This window comes from Microcebus murinus, chromosome 2, assembly GCF_040939455.1.
Source record: "Microcebus murinus isolate Inina chromosome 2, M.murinus_Inina_mat1.0, whole genome shotgun sequence".
Taxonomy (NCBI): Eukaryota; Metazoa; Chordata; class Mammalia; order Primates; family Cheirogaleidae; genus Microcebus; species Microcebus murinus.
This window is the reverse complement of record NC_134105.1, coordinates 25,293,672-25,314,980: the sequence shown is the minus strand read 5'-3', so window position 1 is coordinate 25,314,980 and position 21,309 is coordinate 25,293,672. Positions and strand designations below refer to the sequence as shown.

The 21,309-nt window shown below is 34.0% G+C and overlaps 1 protein-coding gene across 8 annotated transcripts in view; it reads right to left on the bottom strand.

The window, feature by feature from the left end:
• Positions 1-21,309, bottom strand: part of ZMYM4 (zinc finger MYM-type containing 4) — a 158,924-nt gene that overhangs the window by 25,173 nt on the left and 112,442 nt on the right. For 4 of the 8 annotated variants that reach the window (XM_012765248.2, XM_012765259.3, XM_012765255.2 and 1 more), the window contains 17 exons: positions 19,684-19,858; positions 19,361-19,573; positions 15,963-16,113; positions 15,361-15,476; positions 14,645-14,920; positions 14,332-14,482; positions 13,355-13,527; positions 12,349-12,499; positions 11,830-11,886; positions 10,996-11,136; positions 10,627-10,664; positions 8,579-8,723; positions 5,938-6,056; positions 4,734-4,905; positions 2,520-2,573; positions 1,968-2,147; positions 1,487-1,581 (listed from right to left, as the gene is read on the bottom strand). In XM_012765248.2, coding sequence (XP_012620702.1) covers positions 1,487-1,581; positions 1,968-2,147; positions 2,520-2,573; positions 4,734-4,905; positions 5,938-6,056; positions 8,579-8,723; positions 10,627-10,664; positions 10,996-11,136; positions 11,830-11,886; positions 12,349-12,499; positions 13,355-13,527; positions 14,332-14,482; positions 14,645-14,920; positions 15,361-15,476; positions 15,963-16,113; positions 19,361-19,573; positions 19,684-19,858 — 2,407 coding nt within the window. The remainder of the gene's footprint in view (positions 1-1,486; positions 1,582-1,967; positions 2,148-2,519; positions 2,574-4,733; positions 4,906-5,937; positions 6,057-8,578; positions 8,724-10,626; positions 10,665-10,995; positions 11,137-11,829; positions 11,887-12,348; positions 12,500-13,354; positions 13,528-14,331; positions 14,483-14,644; positions 14,921-15,360; positions 15,477-15,962; positions 16,114-19,360; positions 19,574-19,683; positions 19,859-21,309) is intronic. The other 4 variants (XM_012765250.2, XM_075996492.1, XM_075996460.1 and 1 more) reach the window with 3 other exon arrangements.

Genomic DNA, 21,309 nt, shown 5'->3' with positions numbered 1-21,309 from the left:
TTTTGCTCTTATCAAGTGAGAATTATGTGATAAAGGAATTATATCCATAGTAAAGAATACTTACAACTCAGTAAGATGAAAACAAACCCAATTAACAAATGAAGAAATGTGCAATAGATTCGAATAGACACTTTACCAAAGAAAATACATGAATAGCAAATATGCATACAAAAAGATGCTCAACATCATTAGTCATTAGGGAAACACAACTAAAGCCACAATGAGATACCACTACACATTCAGTAGAATAGTTAAAATGAAAAATTAACAATACTAAGTGTTAGCAAATCATGGAAGTCATGAAGCAGACAACTCTCATACATTGCTGGTGGGAATGTGAAATGGTACACTTACTTTGGAAAGAAAACTCTTTGGAAAACAGTCTGGCAGCTTTCTTATAAAGTTAAAAATACACTTACTATAAAACCTAGCAATCCTATTCCTAGATCTTTTTTTTAAGAGAAATTAAAACATATGTTCATATAGAGATTTATACTAGAATGTTCATAATATGTTCAATAAATTTTATTCAAAAAAGCCTCAAACTGGAAACAACCCAGATTTCCATCACCTGTTAAACATAAACAGCTAAACAATTGTGTTTGTCCATACAATGAGATGCTACTCAGAAATAAAAATGAATCAACTACTGAGACATGAAACAACATGGATGAATCTCAAAAACATTATGCTAAGTGAAAGAATCTAGACACAGAAGACTATATATCATATGATTCCATTCATGTGAAATTTTAGAAAAGGCAAAGCAGTACCATTTTGCATCTATCAGTGGCTGTCAGCAGCTGGAGGGGCTGACGACTAGAGGTCATAAGACAACTTTTTGGTACAATGAAACTGTTCATGTCTGTGGTGGCAGTTACACACTGTATACATTTGTTGAGGTCCATCAAATCATACACTTAGAATTTACAAATTTTTTAATGTAATTATAACTCAATAGAGCTAATTGTTTAATTAAAAAATAAAGCCATTATTCTTTCAACTTTGGTATGGGAAAGCCCTGTCAACATGAAAAACATCCCATGTCAACTTCACTATTATACTGTACTATATAAAATAGTGTACACTATATAACATAGTGAACCTCAGTATTTTTTTTTTTTTAATTTTTGGGAGGTCATTAGGTCATGAAGAACCTCAGTATTATAATGTAAAAAGTTAAATTTAGAAACTTTTAAAAAAAGGATAAAAAAGGATTATAAGAAGCTTTCTAACATTAAAAAAAACCTCAATTATTGCAAAAAAAGAAAAAGGAAAAGACCCTATCGAAAGAAATGTTAATAAAAGACAAGGTTCTTGAGTTCAAGAAACAAAAATAAAAGCACAAAAACACAAAGTTACAAAATAATGTATGGAGCTCCTTGACTCTGGCTGTTACAGAGTTTTGTAAACAGTAGGAACTATTATAATAAATACTGGTAGAATGAATGAAAAAAAATTCTAGGAAAATGAAGCTGCTGCTTACTCTTCGTCTAGGCTGGGGGAAGCCATCTCTGTGTCGTCGTCTTGTTCGGGAACGCGCCTGGTTTCCCTGTCCTTTATTAAGTGGGTCAAAGGATTCTATAATAATCAGCAGAAAGCACAATGTGAGGTAAATAACTCACAAGTTTAAACAAAGACTTAGACTGGGGGAAGAAATATCAGGTAATCACCACTATATCCATTATTTTGTTTGTGATAAAGTAAGAATTTCACTTCTATACTTAAGAGAAACCAAGGATATAGTACTTAAATGAAACTTCATTAACAATCAAGAAAACCAAGAACTTTTGGTTTGATTGATTACTGTAGGAAAGGTTAAAAAAAATTTTTAAACCAAATTTAACCACTTGTAAGAACAATGTAGTATAAATTAACACCTACAAAGGCAGGGACCATTTGTGCCCTAGAGTTGTACCAATCTTGTAAAATACAGGACTTTTAGTGGACAAGTACTTTGCACAAACCTGATGGAAAATCTGCTTCCAGATCCTGTTCAGTTTCCCCTTTTGAGAATTGCTTCAATTCTGAATCAGCCTCTTGCACAGCATTTGACTTTAAGGCATAATGATTCAGCTCTTCCTCCCAGCTATGTGGAGTGGATACTGCCTCTGATTCAAGATCACCACTGTATGTACTTCCTTGGTCTGAAATATACAGTAACAAACAAGTCCTGAAAATATGACAGTCTCTTGACACGCTCAGAAACCTTCCTAAATCCCTGAATACCAAAAACTAAGATATAGTTTTTGGATCATTACCTAGGTACACTTAAGAATTAACTTGTTCATCAGTCTGACAGAACTGGACTCACATTCTTGGTGAGCACTTTAAAAGTATTCTTTAATCCTTAAGATATTTGAGATAGCTTTTATTACTCTCATTACAAATCAGCACACATCATACCAACAACTAAAAGTTACAAATATTAAATCTAAGGGTATTAATACTTTATGGGTTTCTTTTACTAACAGATGGTAGTTATTTCTAAGAAACAAAGTATATTTATAACTACAAACCTTTTTCAAATATCTTGGTGTCTAGAAAGAGTTCCTGTTCAGAAGTTTGAGACCCTAAAGAGAAAGAAAGCACATAATAAAACAATTTATAAATATACACAACAAATTACATCTCAAATGAAATGACTGCATTATATACATCAATCATACTACACAGTTCTAAGTAAACAGACTTCATATGCAGAAAGGACAATTCATTAATAAAATTAGGCATTAATGCTAAATTCGCTTAGATCACCACTGTTAACAGTGGCTACACTTTAAGTAGCAATATGAAAGAAATCATGTCAAAAATATGTTTATTTTTAAACTCTTATGCTTTTTTTTGTTTTTAAGAGACAAGGTCAAGGCCAGGCATGGTGGCTCACACCTGTAATCCTAGCACTCTGGGAGGACGAGGCGGATGGATCACTCAAGGTCAGGAGTTTGAGACCAGCCTGAGCAAGAGTGAGACCCCGTCTCTACTAAAAAAATAGAAAGAAATTAATTGGCCAACTAAAAATATATAGAAAAAAAAGAGAGAGAGACAGGTCTCACTATGTTGCCCAGGCTGGCCTTAACTTCTGGTATTTATTTATTCAAAGATTGACAAATCTGCTTTAAACTGCTTTTCACTCCAAAATATAATAATCTTTACCACTACATCAAAAGGCCAGTAGACTTAGAATATAAGTTACATGAACAATCAGCACATTAACTATACAGAACACGGTTCTATCAATTATAAAATACTTTAAACATAAGAACCTAAAGGATTCAAAATAGAAAAAAAAATTCATCCAGAAAACACTGCTTCTTTTCCCTAAAATCAAAGAGCCAGATACTCTCAGTTGGAATTCATTTCTTCCTCTTCTGTTTCTAACCCATTTGACTTTAGCTATACCACAATGATTACAACTACCTGTCTTGAAATTTAGTTTTGAAAGTTTTTGTCTCACTTGATTGCAGGCAAACGCAAAGTCATAACATTTGTACAGAAGCACTTAATAAATATTAAGTATTGATATGAATGGAGAACCCAACTTAAAATAAGGTTTATCATCAAGAATTGTTTGAATTAAATACAGTAACAGAAGTTAGGAAATCAAGCATAGGAACACGTTAAACTTTACATATAAATGAGTCAGAATTATGAGATTATACATTAAAGAGCAAAATGACACAACAAACATTAGGATAATAAACTTTTACCAATCTTTCAGAATATATGTAAGTATTACAACACACTAGAAAAGCTATTAAATGCTACAGTATTCAGAAAATTATCTAGCATTTATTATGCAAAATCAAAAACCCAGTGGCTACCTTTTTAAATTCACAACTTTAAATTCACCTTTTAAAATTCACAACTGAATAAAAGAAAAAACTGTCAAAAGAGTAATTTCTCAGTTCATCAGTGATACACGAAAAGGCCTTTGTAAAAATTCACCTACATATTTCAACTATCTTAAACACCACTTTCTCTACTTCTTCCTATATCCAAAGATCAAGGAAGTGCTAACTAAGGCTAGAAATCTTTCTAGAATATGTATTAGTGATCCTGGTTAATATCATGTACTTTAGAGTCAGACTTGGATCCACATTCTGGTTCTATCACTTCCTGACTGCATAATGAGGGCAAGTCTAATATCCTATTTTCCAAATGAGAAGCCTGAAGTAAACAGTATCCCACATCCACATCACAGGGTTGTTGTGAAGATAAAATGAAGCAATGCATGTAATGCACTTAGGACAATGACAAGAGTATAGTAAGCACACATAAATGTTAACTATTGTTATTATCGTTATTCCTCACTAACAGTATGGGATTTATCTGTAGGTTATTTTGAGCCAAATGGTTTTCCATCCTAAGTTTCTATTTATCCTCTACCATTATGCTGAGTGTTATATAACAGGAATTCATATGTGGGGACCAAGGCTTTGAATATAGGGATAAAACTGGAAAATGATCATGAAACTTTGATTTTTCCAGTTATTTTTCTGGAATCATTTAACAACTAAAAGCTATATTAAATAACAATACTTAGTTTACCTTCATAATAAGAATTAAGAGCTTTTAGAAGTACCAACAAGTTTAATAAACCCCAGAAGCTTGGTATTTAAACACACTGAAGCTTTTAAAAACAACTTGACTTTCTGGTACTTAAAATTATTTGAGTTACCTAAAAATCTGCATGTGCTTTTTCTTTCTTTGCATTTAAAGATTATACCAACCTCCCTGGGATAGAGTCTTCTCCTTCTCTTCATCTTCTGCAATCATTTCTGCCATCTCAAGAAGATCAGCTTCAAACGGATGTGTGGGAAGCTTTTCCTTAATGTCTTCAATACTCTCAGTGACTTTATCTTCATTATCCATTGAGGATGGAACAAGCATTGGGACAGGCATCTGAAAGATCAAGGTAGACTGAAAAATTTCCTAGGCAATAGGTTTCTTGCCAAAAGCATTATTTGTGAGATGATTTAAGTATTAATAAAACAAATTTAAGATATTATCATTGCTGATGATTAAAATAGTCTTGATAGTTTCTTTTTATAAGATTAGAGCCATTTAAATAAAAATTCAGTAAGTGCTTTTCTGGATACTCAACAAAGTATGTCTCTAAATCCCCTAAAAGAATAATTCCGTAATACATTTTCCTTTAGTTTTTGTTACTTTAGATTATATTTCTCACTTAATGTTTTCTCACAACTGTTTCCCTTAAGAATTCAGAACCAGGAAAAAATAAATTTCAAAAAAAAAATCCAGCCGGGCGCAGTGGCTCACGCCTGTAATCCTAGCACTCTGGGAGGCTGAGGCGGGCCGGATTGCTCGAGGTCAGGAGTTCGAAACCAGCCTGAGCAAGAGCAAGACCCTGTCTCTACTATAAATAGAAAGAAATTAATTGGCCAACTAATATATATATAAAGTTAGCCGGGCATGGTGGCGCATGCCTGTAGTCCCAGCTACTCGGGAGGCTGAGGCAGAAGGATTACTTGAGCCCAGGAGTTTGAGGTTGCTGTGAACTAGGCTGACGCCATGGCACTCACTCTAGCCTGGTCAACAAGCGACACTCTGTCTCAAAAAAAAAAAAAATCCATTTTTCTTTAATAAAAAGTGAGAATAATATAAATGACAATATTCTTCTTTTCATTCTTGCTAAAACCCAGGATTCTAACATACACAGTTTCTGATCTTTTTCTATTTGAGTGTTCTTATTGCGTATGTAACTATGTTTAAAAAGCTACACCATAATCTTCTGAAAAGGCAGGGTACAAATAATATATATATTCCACATTAAGTAATAATGGTAATATGGTACCAGACAACCAGAATTAGGAATATTTTACTAACAAGTGAAAAGTTTCTTCACAGAGCTATAAAATTTTAGTGGAGGAAAATGCATGTTAAATTAGACTTAATCTCTAAATTACTACTCACTGGAACTGGAATTCCAAATGGGACCGGAGCATACTGAGTGTAAAGATGAAGGGGTATGGGCACAAACACTGGAACAGGAACTGGTACCACAATAATTTGGGGCTGACTTGGAATGTCTTCTAATTATAAAAAAAAAAAAAAAATCACAAAAAACAGAGGGTTAGAAACATTTTAATAAAATTTCAAAAACAAAAAAAGCTTATGGAAATTTATGGTTCAAAGTAAGTGGAACCTATTAATACTAGAAGTTTTTACACAGGAAAGAAATAACTAACACAGCAAAAAAGAGGCTTGAGTATGGCTCTGACAAAAAATCTGATAACACAATAAACATCAGTAATGTAAGAATAAAATGAATGCAGGATACAATTTGGATGGATGATTAGAAAGGATTGAAACATTGATCTTAGGAAAGGTATGGAAAACTACTAAGATGAATAAGTACTATATGCTAAAGAGGAGACTGAATAGGTAGAGGGGCCAATTTTATGAGGCTATAATGCCCATTTTAAAATCATTTGTAGTAGACAGTGAGGAGCTACTGAATATTTATTAGCACAAAGTGATGAAAATGTCATCAAAAAAAGGTTAATTTGGTAGCTATTTTAGCATGGAATAAAAAATATATCAACTGTTAAAGTAGGAATTAAAGTAAAGCAATTACAATATGCAGGGCTAAGATGATGGGGGTCTACTCTAGGTAATGATGTAGGTTATTCCTACAAAAAAGAAATATATATATAGCAGGTGATCTAAGTACTAAAAAGATAAACAGAATATGGGGGGAAAATACTTGGGAGAAAGTGGGACGATGGAGGATTCACTCTATTATTTAACAAATACAGATAGTTCTTGACTTAATGATGGTTCGTCTTAAATGATGGTTCAGGGAAGTGACATGCATTCAGCAGAAATTGTCCTTCAGTATAGTATTCAATAAATTACATGAGATAGTCAGCACTATATTATAAAATAGAATTTGTGTTGGATTATTTTGCCGAACTGTAGGCTCATGTAAGTGTTCTGAGTATGTTTAAAATAGGCTAAGCTCTGGTGTTCAATAGGTTAGGCACATTAAATGCATTCTCAAGTTATATTTTCAACTTATGATGGGTATGCCATCCTAAGTCAAGGAGCATCTGTATCTATAGAATCCTTTCTATAAGCCAGAAAATATGCCAGGTGATTGTAAAATCATTAATGTAGGAGAAAAGTAATGCTAGGGACAAGAGAAAAGCTGACAATTTGACTAGGGATAAGGGTGAGAAAATAACATGAGATCAATTTTATCAAAATACAGTGGATGTTAAAAAAATGTTACTTGGTGAGAGATGTCTGATAACCAAACTACATAATACTAAATAAATTACTATTGACACAACAAAAAGAAAAACTAAGTCATCTATAGCCTTGCTATTTCTATGTGGTCCATGGAACAGCAGCACTAAATTTACCTGGGAGCTTCTAAGAAATGCAAAATCTCAGGCCTCACTGAGTAAGAATCTACTTAATAAAATTCCTATTCATGTGCATATCAATGTCTAAGAAGCACTGGCCTATAGGATAACACTGCAGATCTAAAAATTAAGGATTTCTTTCTAGTTTAAAAATTCTGGGACTTTTGGATGCCAGCACAAGGAGGCTACATAGACCCATTCCTTAGTAAAACAGGCAAAGTGGGTGAAAATTATTTAAAAAACCAACCAAATTCTTGGGAAATTATCCTAAAGGCATACAGCAAATAAAGAAACATTTATTCAAGAAAATCTATTCAAATTTGGTAAGAATATTGAGTCTTGTGACATTTCAGCCACCACCTGCTCCGTCCTCCCAGCTCAGCTCAACTTAAAAGAAGCTCCACTTTGGGTGGCTTGGCTAGGAAGAATGGGCTTCTCTCCCCTTAGCACCTAATCAAGGATATCTCACCAGGAGGTGGGTAGGCCACTAGCATTTCTCACGCCTTCCAATTCAAAGTTGAAAAGGCTAAATTGCTGATATGTGTGCATAAGAGGTCAGGAACTCCCCTCTAGCCATCTCCCATCCATTGTATAGAGACTCTACCCCAGGAATGGCAGGCCAAGAATCCTGAGATCCTGATCACCTTCACTCCAGCCCACTTGTAAGGCAGAATTCCAAGATAGGAGAGGCAAGCTAAGAACACCAGAGACTACCACCCTGCCCAGCATTCAGACATGTGGCTCAGGATTCTGCCTAAGAGGCCATTCATAAGGAAAGAAAACTCTGAAGCTCTCCTCAAAGTAACTGCCTTTATTTGAAACACAGTGTAGAGTAGTTCAAACCTAAGGGCACTTTGGAAAACAATAGAGCCACTTTAAGAGCCTGTCAATATAATTATAAAGCTTAGGCTTGCTCCATAATATTACAGGTGTCATTAATAAAGGAATTACATGAAGTGTTCAGAGTATGGTATCATCAATTAACTTCCTTCTCTTTGACTTAATTTGTCAAGTATCAGATGGGGAAAATACCTAACTCACAGGGATGTCACCAGTACTAAATTGGGTAATATATGCAAGCAACCAAACACATCACCTAGGAAATATGGGATACTCAATGTAAGCAAATCCCACATTCCTTTCCACTAAGAAACAAACAAAAAAAGAAAGATCAAGGAACATACCTGTCTGGCATTCTTTGTTTTGGGTATGTGGTTTGCAAGAGGTGGCTTTAGTCTGTGTGATGGGTTTGCATAATAAAGCTTTGTTCTTCAAAAGCCTTGGAGGTTGGGAAGGTGGTAGTTTCAGGGCATCTGTTTGTGTACTTGCCTAGTAAAAAGAAATTAGAAATCAAAGAGATTTTTTAAATCTTATTAATTATAAGAAATATAATTTAAAAATAAATACCATACTGGAATAATGGGAGAGCTATAACAAGCATTCAACTAAATATGTGAGAAATACAATATTCCTGAAATATTAATAGCAATGGAGTATTTTAATAACTATGTACTCTGAATGCATCTAATTACTATTTATGTTTACCAAGAAAAACGCTATTTCTATTGTGACATATCGTTGGCCGAGTTTAAAATGAAACTCTTGGCTGGACGAGGTGGCTTAAGCCTGTAATCATAGCACTTTGGGAGGCTGAGATGGGAGGATTGCTTGAAGCCAGGAGTTCAAGATCAGTTTGAGCAAGAGCAAGACTCCATCTCAAAAAATAAAAACCTTAGTTGGGCATGGTGGTACACACCTATAGTCCTAGCTACTTGGGAGGCTGAGGCAGAAGGATCGCTTGAGTCTGGAGTTTGAGGCTTCAATGAGCTATAATGGCACTCTAGAGCCTGGGCAATAGAGCCTATTTCCCCCCCACCCCCCACCTCCACCCCACCAAAAATAAACAAAATAAAATAAAATGAGAACTCTTACTTCTTGATTAAGTCTGAGAGAACTTAGTTCCAAGACAACTAGGAATAACAGAATCAACTTATGATCATTTAAGTAACTTGAATACAGATGATGTAAAAATTATCCTAGAGACCAGGAAACACTTTAGAAATGCCACTGTTCCAGTCATAAGTTTTTCTCATTATTTACTTTTTTCTTTCAAGAGACAAAGAAGAAAATATTCATAAGTTAAAAAACAAAGAGAGAGGCCTGGCGTGATGGCTCACGCCTGTAATCCTAGCACTCTGGGAGGCCAAGGTGGGCAGATCGCTCTAGGTCAGGAGTTTGAAACCAGCCTGAGCAAGAGTGAGACCCCCTGTCTCTACTAAAAATAGAAAGAAATTAATTGGCCAACTAAAAATATATAGAAAAAAAATTAGCCGGGCATGGTGGTGCATGCCTGTAGTCCCAGCTACTCGGGAGGCTGAGGCAGAAGGATCATTTGAGCCCAGGAGTTTGAGGTTGCTATGAGCTAGGCTGATGCCATGGCACTCTAGCCTGAGCAACAAAGTGAGACTCTGTCTTAAAAAAACAAAACAAACAAAAAAAAAAAAAAACAAAGAGAGGAGTGGGTTTTATAATCTGTCTGGTAAGTTACATTTTATAAATATTTTATTTATAATCTGAGTATATTACAAAACATCCAAAAAAAGTCTTTTATGTCTAAATTCTGTACAACTTACTATAATTCTGTACAATTTAAAAAAAATCTTCAGTAACTACATAAAGAAAGTAAACATTCACAGAAATTACATAAGTAAAAGATCTATTTAAATAACTAGGCTGGGCTTCGTGGCTCACGCCTGTAACCCCAGCACTCTGGGAGGCCGAAGTGGGCGGATTGCTCGAGGTCAGGAGTTCAAAACCAGCCTGAGCAAGAGCGAGACTCCTGTTTCTACTATAAATAGAAAGAAATTAATTTGCCAACTAATATATATAGAAAAAATTAGCCAGGCATGGTGGCGCATGCCTGTAGTCCCAGCTACTCGGGAGGCTGAGGCAGAAGGATTGCTTGAGCCCAGAAGCTTGAGGTTGCTGTGAGCTAGGCTGACGCCACGGCACTCACTCTAGCCTGGACAACAAAGCGAGACTCTGTCTCAAAAAAAATAAAATAAAATAAAATAAATAAATAACTAGAAAATCCTATTCCTGAAAAAAGATTAAATGAGTTCATGGAATTTTATATAGTAAAGAATAAAAGTGGGCAAATTAACTCAGACATTCATACTGCATAAAAATTAAAAAGAAATACAGTGACAATACCAATAAAAATAAAACTTACATCTCCAATGATTTTTGCTGTTACTGTTGGAACTGCACCTTGATATAAATTAAAACATATATTTAGGATATTTTATAATTATTTAAACATTAGCATTAAAAGCTGATTATCAGTCCACAAACACAAAGCCTCATATTAAGAACAAGTATTATCTTAATTTAATTCAATGAAAGAGACTAATAATACTAAAATATGAGAAAAAGACATACAGAACTTGTGAAAACACTATTCAATGCCCTAGCAGTCTGCAGTGCACCACCAGTCCTATTATGAATGTATAAAACATAAGAAAATAAAAACTGATGGAAAAAAGAAAACCACTGTATTCAACTCAAAAAGGCTAGCTAAATGCTTCAAATCAAGCCATACCTTGTAAGACACTGTTAGAATTCACTGTGGGCTGAGCAGCAGGAGCACTTGCCAATGATACTACATTAGCTATAACTGGGGTTGAATCTTTTCTCAGAGATGGGGGCCCTGCTGAAGCAGCTTGAGCCATGGAAACACTTGCTGATTAAAATAAACAAAAATAAAGAAACCTCAAGTAATTTATATGCACATAAACAGAAATCTACATCTCAAGGAAGTTAAACAATGCTTTTAGGTTTGAGTAATTTCTGCTGGAGCAAAAAGTTGCTTCAGGATTAACTGGGGTTTTCTATTTTTTTTTTTTTTTATAATCAGTGAAACTTGAAAATCTTCCATGTACTCCATCTTTGTGTAAAATTGCAACAAATAGTCCCACTTAAAAACCAACAAACAAAAATCTCCAAAGGTACAATCCCAATGAAGAACACAAGGCAGGCCGGGCGCTGTGGCTCACGCCTGTAATCCTAGCTCTTGGGAGGCCGAGGCGGGTGGATTGCTCAAGGTCAGGAGTTCAAAACCAGCCTGAGCAAGAGTGAGACCCCGTCTCTACTATAAATAGAAAGAAATTAATTGGCCAACTGATATATATATATAAAATTAGCCGGCCATAGTGGCGCATGCCTGTAGTCCCAGCTACTCGGGAGGCTGAGGCAGAAGGATCACTCTAGCCCAGGAGTTTGAGGTTGCTGTGAGCTAGGCTGACGCCACGGCACTCACTCTAGCCTGGACAACAAAGTGAGACTCTGTCTCAAAAAAAAAAAAAAAAAAAAAAAAAAAAGAACACAAGGCAGATTTAATGGACATTTCAAGCCTAATGTGTTTCTTAAATCTTACCTTCATATAGAGAGGATTCTTTAAAGTTTCTGGAGTAGGCTCTTGTAGATCTTGCTTCTATTTGTAAAAAGACTACACTTAAAAGTATTCTAGCTTTTAGGATGGTACTAGTTTTATTTTTAAACCATAAAGTTTCTGAGATTAAATGGCCTAACTACACATGTGGTATATTTAAAAGGCTATATCATTTAGACTTCATATCCTTTGTTATTATAAGTAGTCTCAGTCTTTTATAAGGAAGCCAATTACACCCAATTACAAAACATTTAACTGTTATCCTTTTCCATAAAGTTCCTACAGAGTTTGATTCAATATGCTCAAGAGAAACCTCATTTTCACACGACTTTAATCTTAGCTGCTCAATTAAAAAGGATCTAAATATAAATGCCATTTGAACAAAAGGAAATTGATGTTTCATAAAATTACTGACAACTGTTTATAGTTCCTGATCTGTAGAACAGTAGTTAGAGTTCCTGGTATTCACAAAAGACTCCATTCATTACTTAAGTTTAATTTTACCTGCACTGTTTTGTGAAGGTGGGTCACATACACTTTGCTGATTACAGAACATCAAGATACAAAGTAGGTTACAAAAGTGTTTCATTTCCCCTCGCCATTTCAAGGACTCATTGAGTTTACCCTGCCGTTTACAACCATCACATTTGGCCATCTGAAAAAATATATATATATAGTAAAGGCGTGAGAAACAAATTATCTGTGGTCTGACAGATAAAAACAGGACACTCAAAACAAATGAGGATATTAACTTAGAATTTAGATCATAAAATTAAAGGCTGACTATCTTAAAATGGTAAATATTTATCTATTAATGATTTTATATTAAATAATTTTTAAAAATCATGTAAATATTATAGAGACCCCAATAAATCACAATTAAGAAACAAAGTGGACTGGGTGCAGTGGCTCACGTCTATAATCCTAGCTCTGGAGGCCAGCCTGAGAAAGAGCGATACCTCATCTCTACTAAAAATAGAAAGAAATTAATTGGCCAACTAAAAATATGTAGAAAAAATTAGCCAGGCATGGTGGCACATGCTTGTGATCTCAGCTACTTGGGAGGCTGAGGCAGAAGGATTGCTTGACCCCAGGAGTTTGAGGTTGCTGTGAGCTACGCTGACGCCATGGCACTCTAGCTCGGGCAACAGAGTGAGACTCTGTCTCACAAAAAAAAAGAAAGACAGACAGAAATAAACAAAGTGAAGTGAAAATAAGGTCTATCTTCCTCAGACTTCAGAAGACAAATTCATATTATTTAAATAATAAATTTTAAAAATTTTAAATATTTTGATGTGTTAAGACTGATACGTCTCCTATGAAAATCAAAGCAAAAAGAATAAAATTTCAATGACATTAAAGTCTTCCTAAATCTTACATTAATTGCTAGAGTATAAAACAAATACTTAAAAGTTTTAAATCATTAAATTGTCCTTCATACGACAGGAAATTTAAAAAGGGAATAATTTATGCCTTAACTCAAAAACTCAGGAATGTGAATTATATTTACCTGATAGAACAAAACTGTGTATTTGGACATGCATTCTTCACAACAGAATTCCTCCACCTTCCCCCCCAAATTGTTCTGTACCAATTTGGGAGATGTCTGTAAACAATAACTGCACATTTTACAGTGATTTCCCCAGTGTTTTACCAACTCATGTTTATAAAGCAATTTGCAACCTAAAAATCAGGAAAGATAAATTTAACATTAGGGAAAAAATATTAATTATCTACATCTTTAATTTAAATGACCTAGAACAAAGTTTTTACACTTGGGTCCTGAACAATTAGCAGATCAAGAGATTAATTTAGAGGTTCAAAACTGGCACTTTTTCTTTTAATGAAATAATACAGGATAGGACAAAGTAGAAAATATTAAATTGCATCACATATAATAAGTTTACTGTAATGACACTTTTGTTTTATTTGAGTATGTGAAAATATACTGGGTCACAATGTAAAATGCATTTCTTGTTTTATGCAGTGGTCAAAAGGTTTGAAAGCCACTAGTCTAAAAGGCTAACCTTGTGTAGTTTTAGAGTAAAGCAAAACATTCTAAATGACTGACTAAAATAGTAATCTAAATAAAGAAAACAATCTACCTCATACTAATCTGCATATTCAGATAATATATATTCAGAAACACAATGGCTGTATAAAAAAATTAAAATATAAACTTAGGATGCCACTATAATTTAAGGCATTCCATTCAGAAATAAGTACAAGAACTTAAAAGATCTTTGAGTTCCCCATCTACCTAACAAATGTTAAATACATCACCTTCTGCATTATACTGAGGATCTTTCACTTGATTTTAATATCTATATAATGCAAAAGACTAGATCAAAAAAGAATGAACTAAGTATAAACAAATTTGGCGTGATGCATAAAGGATAAAATAATAAACTTACATAGTAACACCTTGAATCATCAACTAATTTTAAAATAACCAACATGCTCAGTAAAATAATCTTCTATCTTTACCTTCACTACAGAATGACTTGTCAGCACCTGAGAATCGCACAGTCTCCTTTACAATTTTCTCAATTTTACAATATTCACACATTGCCATTACATTATTTATTTTCTTATATTCGTCAGAACAATTCTTGCCACAGAACTGAAACATTTTACCCTGCAAAGAAATAATCATTAAGTACTAATTAAACATTTGGTTTGCCTTATGGAAATCCTCATTCCTGTTACTTTCAAAACAAATGGCATAATTTTGAGAGACAAAAAGCTAAAAATAATTTTACAGATGGACTCAAACCCTTTTCATGAACCCATACTTTACCTTATAGTCAAGAAGTTCTGGTTTTGTGGCAAAAAGACGGTTACAGTGTTGACACTTGATTTTTACCACACTTCGTGCAAACCCAACATGCTGGGACTGGGCTGCAAGGCGCTGGAGACCAGCTGCAGCAGAGCTACTGATAGAAGTGGGAGAAACAGCAGAGGTATTGCCTCCTCCTGCTGATACCGTTGAACCTGTGGGGATGCTTACAATTACTTGGCCCTGAGACAGGGGCACTACTGAAGAATTCATTCCGGTTGGTTTGCTGAATAAATTCTGGAAAAAAACGAAACAGAAAAAAAAAAATTTAAATCATTTGTTCAGACAAATAAGTATCACGTGCTTGTATATACCAAGTACAGTTCTATGCATATAAGAACACATGTATGTCTGTGAATAGGCAAAAATTCCTGCCTTTGAGCAACTTATAACTGACAAGGGGGAAGTCTCACTATGACCAAATAAAATAATTTCACTAATAATCTTTAAAAATAATACCCTCCCAATAGATAATCTGGGTGATAATAGTACTATTTAATTTTATAGAAGGTAGTTAAATGACATACCTCCAAATACAGGATGAACTAAGAATGCAAGTTTAATAGAACTGAAACAGAAACTCAGACAATCCAGGCACTAGTAAACACCTAATAAGTTCACATTACTATAGTAGGTGTCTTACTGACTGAAGAAGAGGAAGATTTCTGAAGCCATACCTGGAAAGCTACTACACAACTGTAGCTGCAGAAGTTGCGTATACTTCCATCTGACATGGCTAGGTGATACTGAGGGATTGCTGAGGTTTTACAACTGTTACACTGAACTTGTACACCTTAGCAAATCAAAATAAAAACTAATAAGTAATATATACAAATGTACACAAATATGAGAAATAATAATACAATATACAAAAATTCAAGGGCCAGATTAAGTTGCAGGAACTGAAACTAACCTCAATCATCTCACTCATGTCACACATAGACAAAAAATAACATTAAAAACTTTTTAATTAAAAGTAGTCACAGTCCACCCTGAAACTACAAAATAAATGACTCTTAAAATAAATCAGGCGCAAATAAAGAAAATACGTTAAAGAAGCCATATGAAATTCCAGCGGTAAGGGTTTAATGAATAAATACACATATAAGTAAATAAGTAATCAAGGTAATGGGTGATATTTTATAACAAAAATCTGAAATATTTAACATTTGCCTTTAAAAATCAACTAAATTTGGAGAATAATTCATACCATAAAAACAAAGTAATAACCCTAATTCGTTCAATTATTACATTTCATAGTTTATGAAACCAATATTACCTGCAGAAGTAACCATTTTAACTCTGTAAGCGGATAAGCAATTAACAGAACAGAAAAGCTCTGTTTTCCCCAAGCTATTGGTATTTTCAATCATTTCTGCTGAGGATCTCAATGATTTGCAAAGCGCACATGGTGTAATTTTGGCTGATTTCTATTGAGAGAATAAAACAACATTCATTTTTACCAAATTCCTAGTAAAAGCATAATTCTTTGAAATGTTTATATTAAATGCTGTTGAAATACTTTAAATCAGTGTGTTTCAAACTTTTAAGATTACAATTCTCAGTGAGAAATAAATTTTACAAAGTGACCCATTAAACACACTCTCTGATGATTTTGCATTTGTGTAATATATATGTATGTAAAACTGAAAAAAGTATTACAGAGCAATATATTTCATGACAACATGTGATGCACTTTGATATTTTCCATTTTATTCTATTTCATTACAAATTATGCTAGTTATAACCTAAGAATTAATTTTGGTTGTAACCATAGTTTCATCATCTTTTGTTTTTTAAACATTACTTTTTCTTTTGTTAGAGATAGGGTCTCACTCTGTCACCCAGACTGAAGTGAAGTGGCACAATCATAGCCTACTGCAACCTCAAACCCCTGGTCTCAAGGGATACTTCTGCCTTAGACTCCCAAGTAGTTAGGACTACAGGCATGCACCACCACGCCCAGCTAATTTTCTTTACATTTTGTAGAGATTGGGGGAGGGGTGTCTTATTCTGTTGCCAGGCTGGTCATGAACTCCTGGCCTCAGGCAATCCTGCCACCTCGGTCTCCCAAAGTGCTGGGATTACAGGCATGAGCCACCATACTCTACTCATAGTTTAAAATTTTTTATAACACAGCAGGGAGTTCATGCCCTTATACTATACTATCCTAAAAATTGGAAGAACCACCCAAAGGTGCTGTATATAACAATAAAATGTGACTTTAAGGAAACTGATAAACATACTAAAAAGCTAATTGTCAGGTATTCTCCCAATAATAAAAGAGTCCTCTACAGCAATAAAGTGGGAGCAAACCTTGGATATTACAAGTGTCCAAATATAAACAAAGAATCTGTTAAATCTGCACACAATTAGGGATTCTGCAGCAAAAAATGCTAAATATTATTAATTAACATGTCACACATTCAGGATAACTTAAAAAGTACATCTAGCACCAATTAGGAGATTTTAAAATGTCTCCTCCCTCATAAAGGACAAATTTGTGAAAGTTGATATTAACATAGTACGTATTAAAGTAAACATATTCCTGAATTCTGGAATGTCTTCTAAATCTCCAACCCCATATCCTTTTCCTCCCTGATAAGGTCTGCAAACACCAACTTCATTTTTAAGACTGGTCAAGAGTTACATCTGTGAAGCTTTTGCTGATAGTCTCATCTTTCCCTATCAAGTAGAGCTGACAATGCTTCCTCTATGGGCCACTGTACCACCTAAGACTTTGATCATGGCATTGCTGTTTACTTGTTTATATGTCTATTTTCTCAAGGAGACATAAACTGTTTTTCTCCTGAAAACAGGAATTACATCTAATGTTTGTTGAATGAATTATATATAAGGACAAAAGAAAAGGAGCAGAAATGACCATCTACAACATGCCAGATTCCATATTAGGTGCGCTCTCATTCTTACTTTATATAAGCCTAAAACCATCCCTCCCAGTGACGTGAGTGGTATTACAGCCATTTACACATGGGAAAACTGGGACTCAGGGAGATTAACTGCTTTGCCCGAGGTAAAATCATATTTGAACAGAAGGTCTGGAATCAAATCCAGATCTGCCTTACTTCTAAATTCTAATTCTTTCTCTGCCAAGGTACATATTAATATAATACATGAGAAACTTAATAAATTTGGGCTAAATTAAAAGTAATGAATTGGCTGGGCACAGTCGCTCACACCTGTAATCTCAGCATTTTGGGACACCAAGGCAGGAGGATCGCTTAAGACCAGGAGTTCCAGATGAGCCTGGTCAATATAGAGAGACATTGTCTCTACAAAAAGTATTTTTTAAAAATTAGCCAGGCATGGTGGTGCATGCCTGTAGTCTCTGCTACTCCGGAGGCTGAGGCAGGAAGATTGCCTGAGCCCAGAAGTTTGAGGTTGCAGTGAACTATGATAACACCACTGCACTCTAGCCCAGGCAATACAGCAAGACCTTGTTCTCAAAAAAAAAAGGGGGGAAAAGTAATGAATAAGTTAAAAATTAAGATTTTTCATTCTATTTCTCCTTATTTTGTGGACTGTGAATCATCTTTCAATGAACTGACTCCAAGTAACTTTTAGTACCTGATACAGTATGGGAAAAGAAAAGTCTTTTGGACAAAGAAATACACATGAAGATACTAGGATTTTTTTTCCCTATGAGAGCACAAATAAGATAATAAATAGTAAAGCTAAGATCCTTTAATGTGCTTTTACATCAAGAAGAAATAAATTGAAACATTCTATAATGCTGAAATGCCAAAATTACTATAAAGTTTTAAGAATGATTAATTAGAAGATTTCCAATTGACACTATTAAATTCACCAATTTTGGTGGACTGTATAAAAATACACTATTTCATATAACTGACTATGTTTTTTTGCCAAATAAATATTTTTTCTTTTTAAAAAAATAAAAATCCACTATTCTAAGAAAGAGAATGATCAGCAAATGCACTGCAACAGGGAACCACTGTAAAATTAAAAACGTAAAAAGTACTTACTATTCATTTAGGTTTATCAATTTTAAAACTAACATTTGATCAAAATTTACTATAAAACATATATCTAATTTACACAGAACTATATAAAAATATTTGTTGTACAGCATTCATTCTGTTCATACTCTGTAAACATCATTAATTCACAAAATAATATACAACCCACATCTATTTTCTCCTATATCATGAAGGTAAGGAAAAGCCTGTTACTATTACAATTAATGTTAGGATTTTGATGTTCTGGTTTGAAATTTTAATTATGTGGATCCAATTTCAAGAATACATATGCAACTTGGACCTTTCCATGCCAAATAAAAAGCATATATGCAAATGCAAAATGTTATTTCAAAGATTAGAAAGCTACACATCAGAAGAAAAGGACTGGGTATCTCTGAGAGAGACACTACTATTTTTTGCATTTTCAATATAGTATTCAAAAATATAAATCACATTTGAAATAAAAATTTCAAATGCATGAACAAATATATGAAAACTGCTACTTACAGAACTCTACAAAAGTACTTGACACATGTATTCACTTGACAAATACTATTTATATGTAAAGAGTATGAGTTAAGCAAATAATTCAGAAAAAACATTTTCATGAGTAATTCCCACTAAAAAATTTAGACATCCCCCCCCAATGAACAAAAGATTAAATATGGTCATATACCTGCTTGTATGCTGTGATACATGTTGAACTACAAAACTTCTTAGACTGTCCCTCTATCTGAAGCATGTGGCATTGTCCAGAACCACTATAACAATAACCCCCACAGTTCTCACAACAGTTCATGGTGAGGTTGTTAGCAGAACGAAACTTAGAGAAGCAGGCATCACTGCAAAGTTTATGTACCACATTCTGGTAATTAACTTCATGTCGAATCTAGGATTAAAAAACAACAACATAGAAACAACAAGCAGAGAACATCAAAAGCTGTATTTTAAGCATGAACATTAGACTCCTCCCCACAATAAAGTAAAAAGGTAACTTACAACAGCATTCTTCTGACACATGCTGCATTTGGTTGAAATGCTATTCGTATTTATGGTAACAATAGGCTTTTTTTTCAGTTCATACGTTGACAAACATGACTGACTGCAAAAATCTTTACTAGTGGTAGTATTTTCAAACTGGGCACTGATCACATCCTTTGGATTTAAAATGTCTCTAAAAATAAGAACAATGATAAAATAAGACACAGTATAATTCATTGCTTTTTTTTTGTGAGCTAAAATAACCATAGAGAACAAAGGTAATTATGCTGTAGGGAAAAGGCACTGAAATTTAAATTTAAAAACCTGGGTTTTCTTGGATATACTTATAAGTTGCTTTGATCCTTAGGCTCTTTTCTATAAAATGGAATTAATATACCACCTACTTAAAACTGTTGTGAGAATTAGTATGTTTCAAAAATTAAAAGGAAATACATCAAATGGTTAGCATTCATTAACTTTACAGGTAGGATTATAGGAGATTTTAATTTTCTTCTTTAAAATTATCTGTATTTTCAAAACATTCTTTAAAAATAATACTGGTTTTTAAGTATTTCAAGTATAATATAGTATCTTTTAAAAGTAAACATACATTTTAAACTATACAGTATATACTCTAGCATGGCTATATAAAAATCTAACATTTATTCATAAGCATTAGTAGCAAAGGCTATGAAGATTAAAACCCTAATTATTAAGGCTCCCTACCACTTCAACCCCAATCCCACCACCAAACCATTCTTTCTAAGTAGTTTACCAGAGAGTTTAAGTGGAACCATTTTAAAAACCAATTTTTCAAATTTCTGAGATTTTCTAAACAGTATCTCCCATGAGTATATACCCACATACTTCATAAACTGCTATAGTCATTCCTACATCTTAACTTACACTAATACTTTAAGAAAATACTATAGGCATACCTCATTTTATTGCACTTCACAAATATGTGTTTTTCAACAAATTTAAGGTATATGGCAACCCTGCATCAAGCAAGTCTATTGGTGCCATTTTTCTAAAAGCGTTTGCTTACTTTTTGTCTCCGTGTCACATTTTGGTAATTCCTGCAATATTTCAAACTTTTTCATTATTATTATTATATCTGTTGTCATGATCTGTGATCAGTGATCTTTGATATTACTGTTGTAATTGTTTTAGGTCACCACAAACCATGCCCATATAAGATGATGATGTAACTGATAAGCATTCTGTGTATTCTGACTGCTCCACCAACTAGCCATTCCTGTCTCTCTCCCTCTCCTTGGGCTTCCTGATTAGCTGAGACACAACAAGATTAAAAGTACGCCAAATAATAACCTGACAACGGCCACTAAGTATTCAAGTGAAAGGAAGAGTCCCACATCTCTCACTTTAAATCAAAAGCTAGAAATGATTAAGCTTAGTGATGAGGGCATATTGAAAGCCAAAACAGGCTGCAGGTAGGCTGGGCCTCTTATGTAAATTAATCAAATTGTAAATGGAAAGGAAAGGTCTTGGAGGAAATTAAAGGGCTATTCCGGTGAAGACACAAATGATAAGAAAGCAAAAGTCTTATTGCTGATAATGGAGAAATTTTTAGTGGTCTGGATAGAAGATCAAATCAGCTACAACATTCCCTTAAGCCAAAGC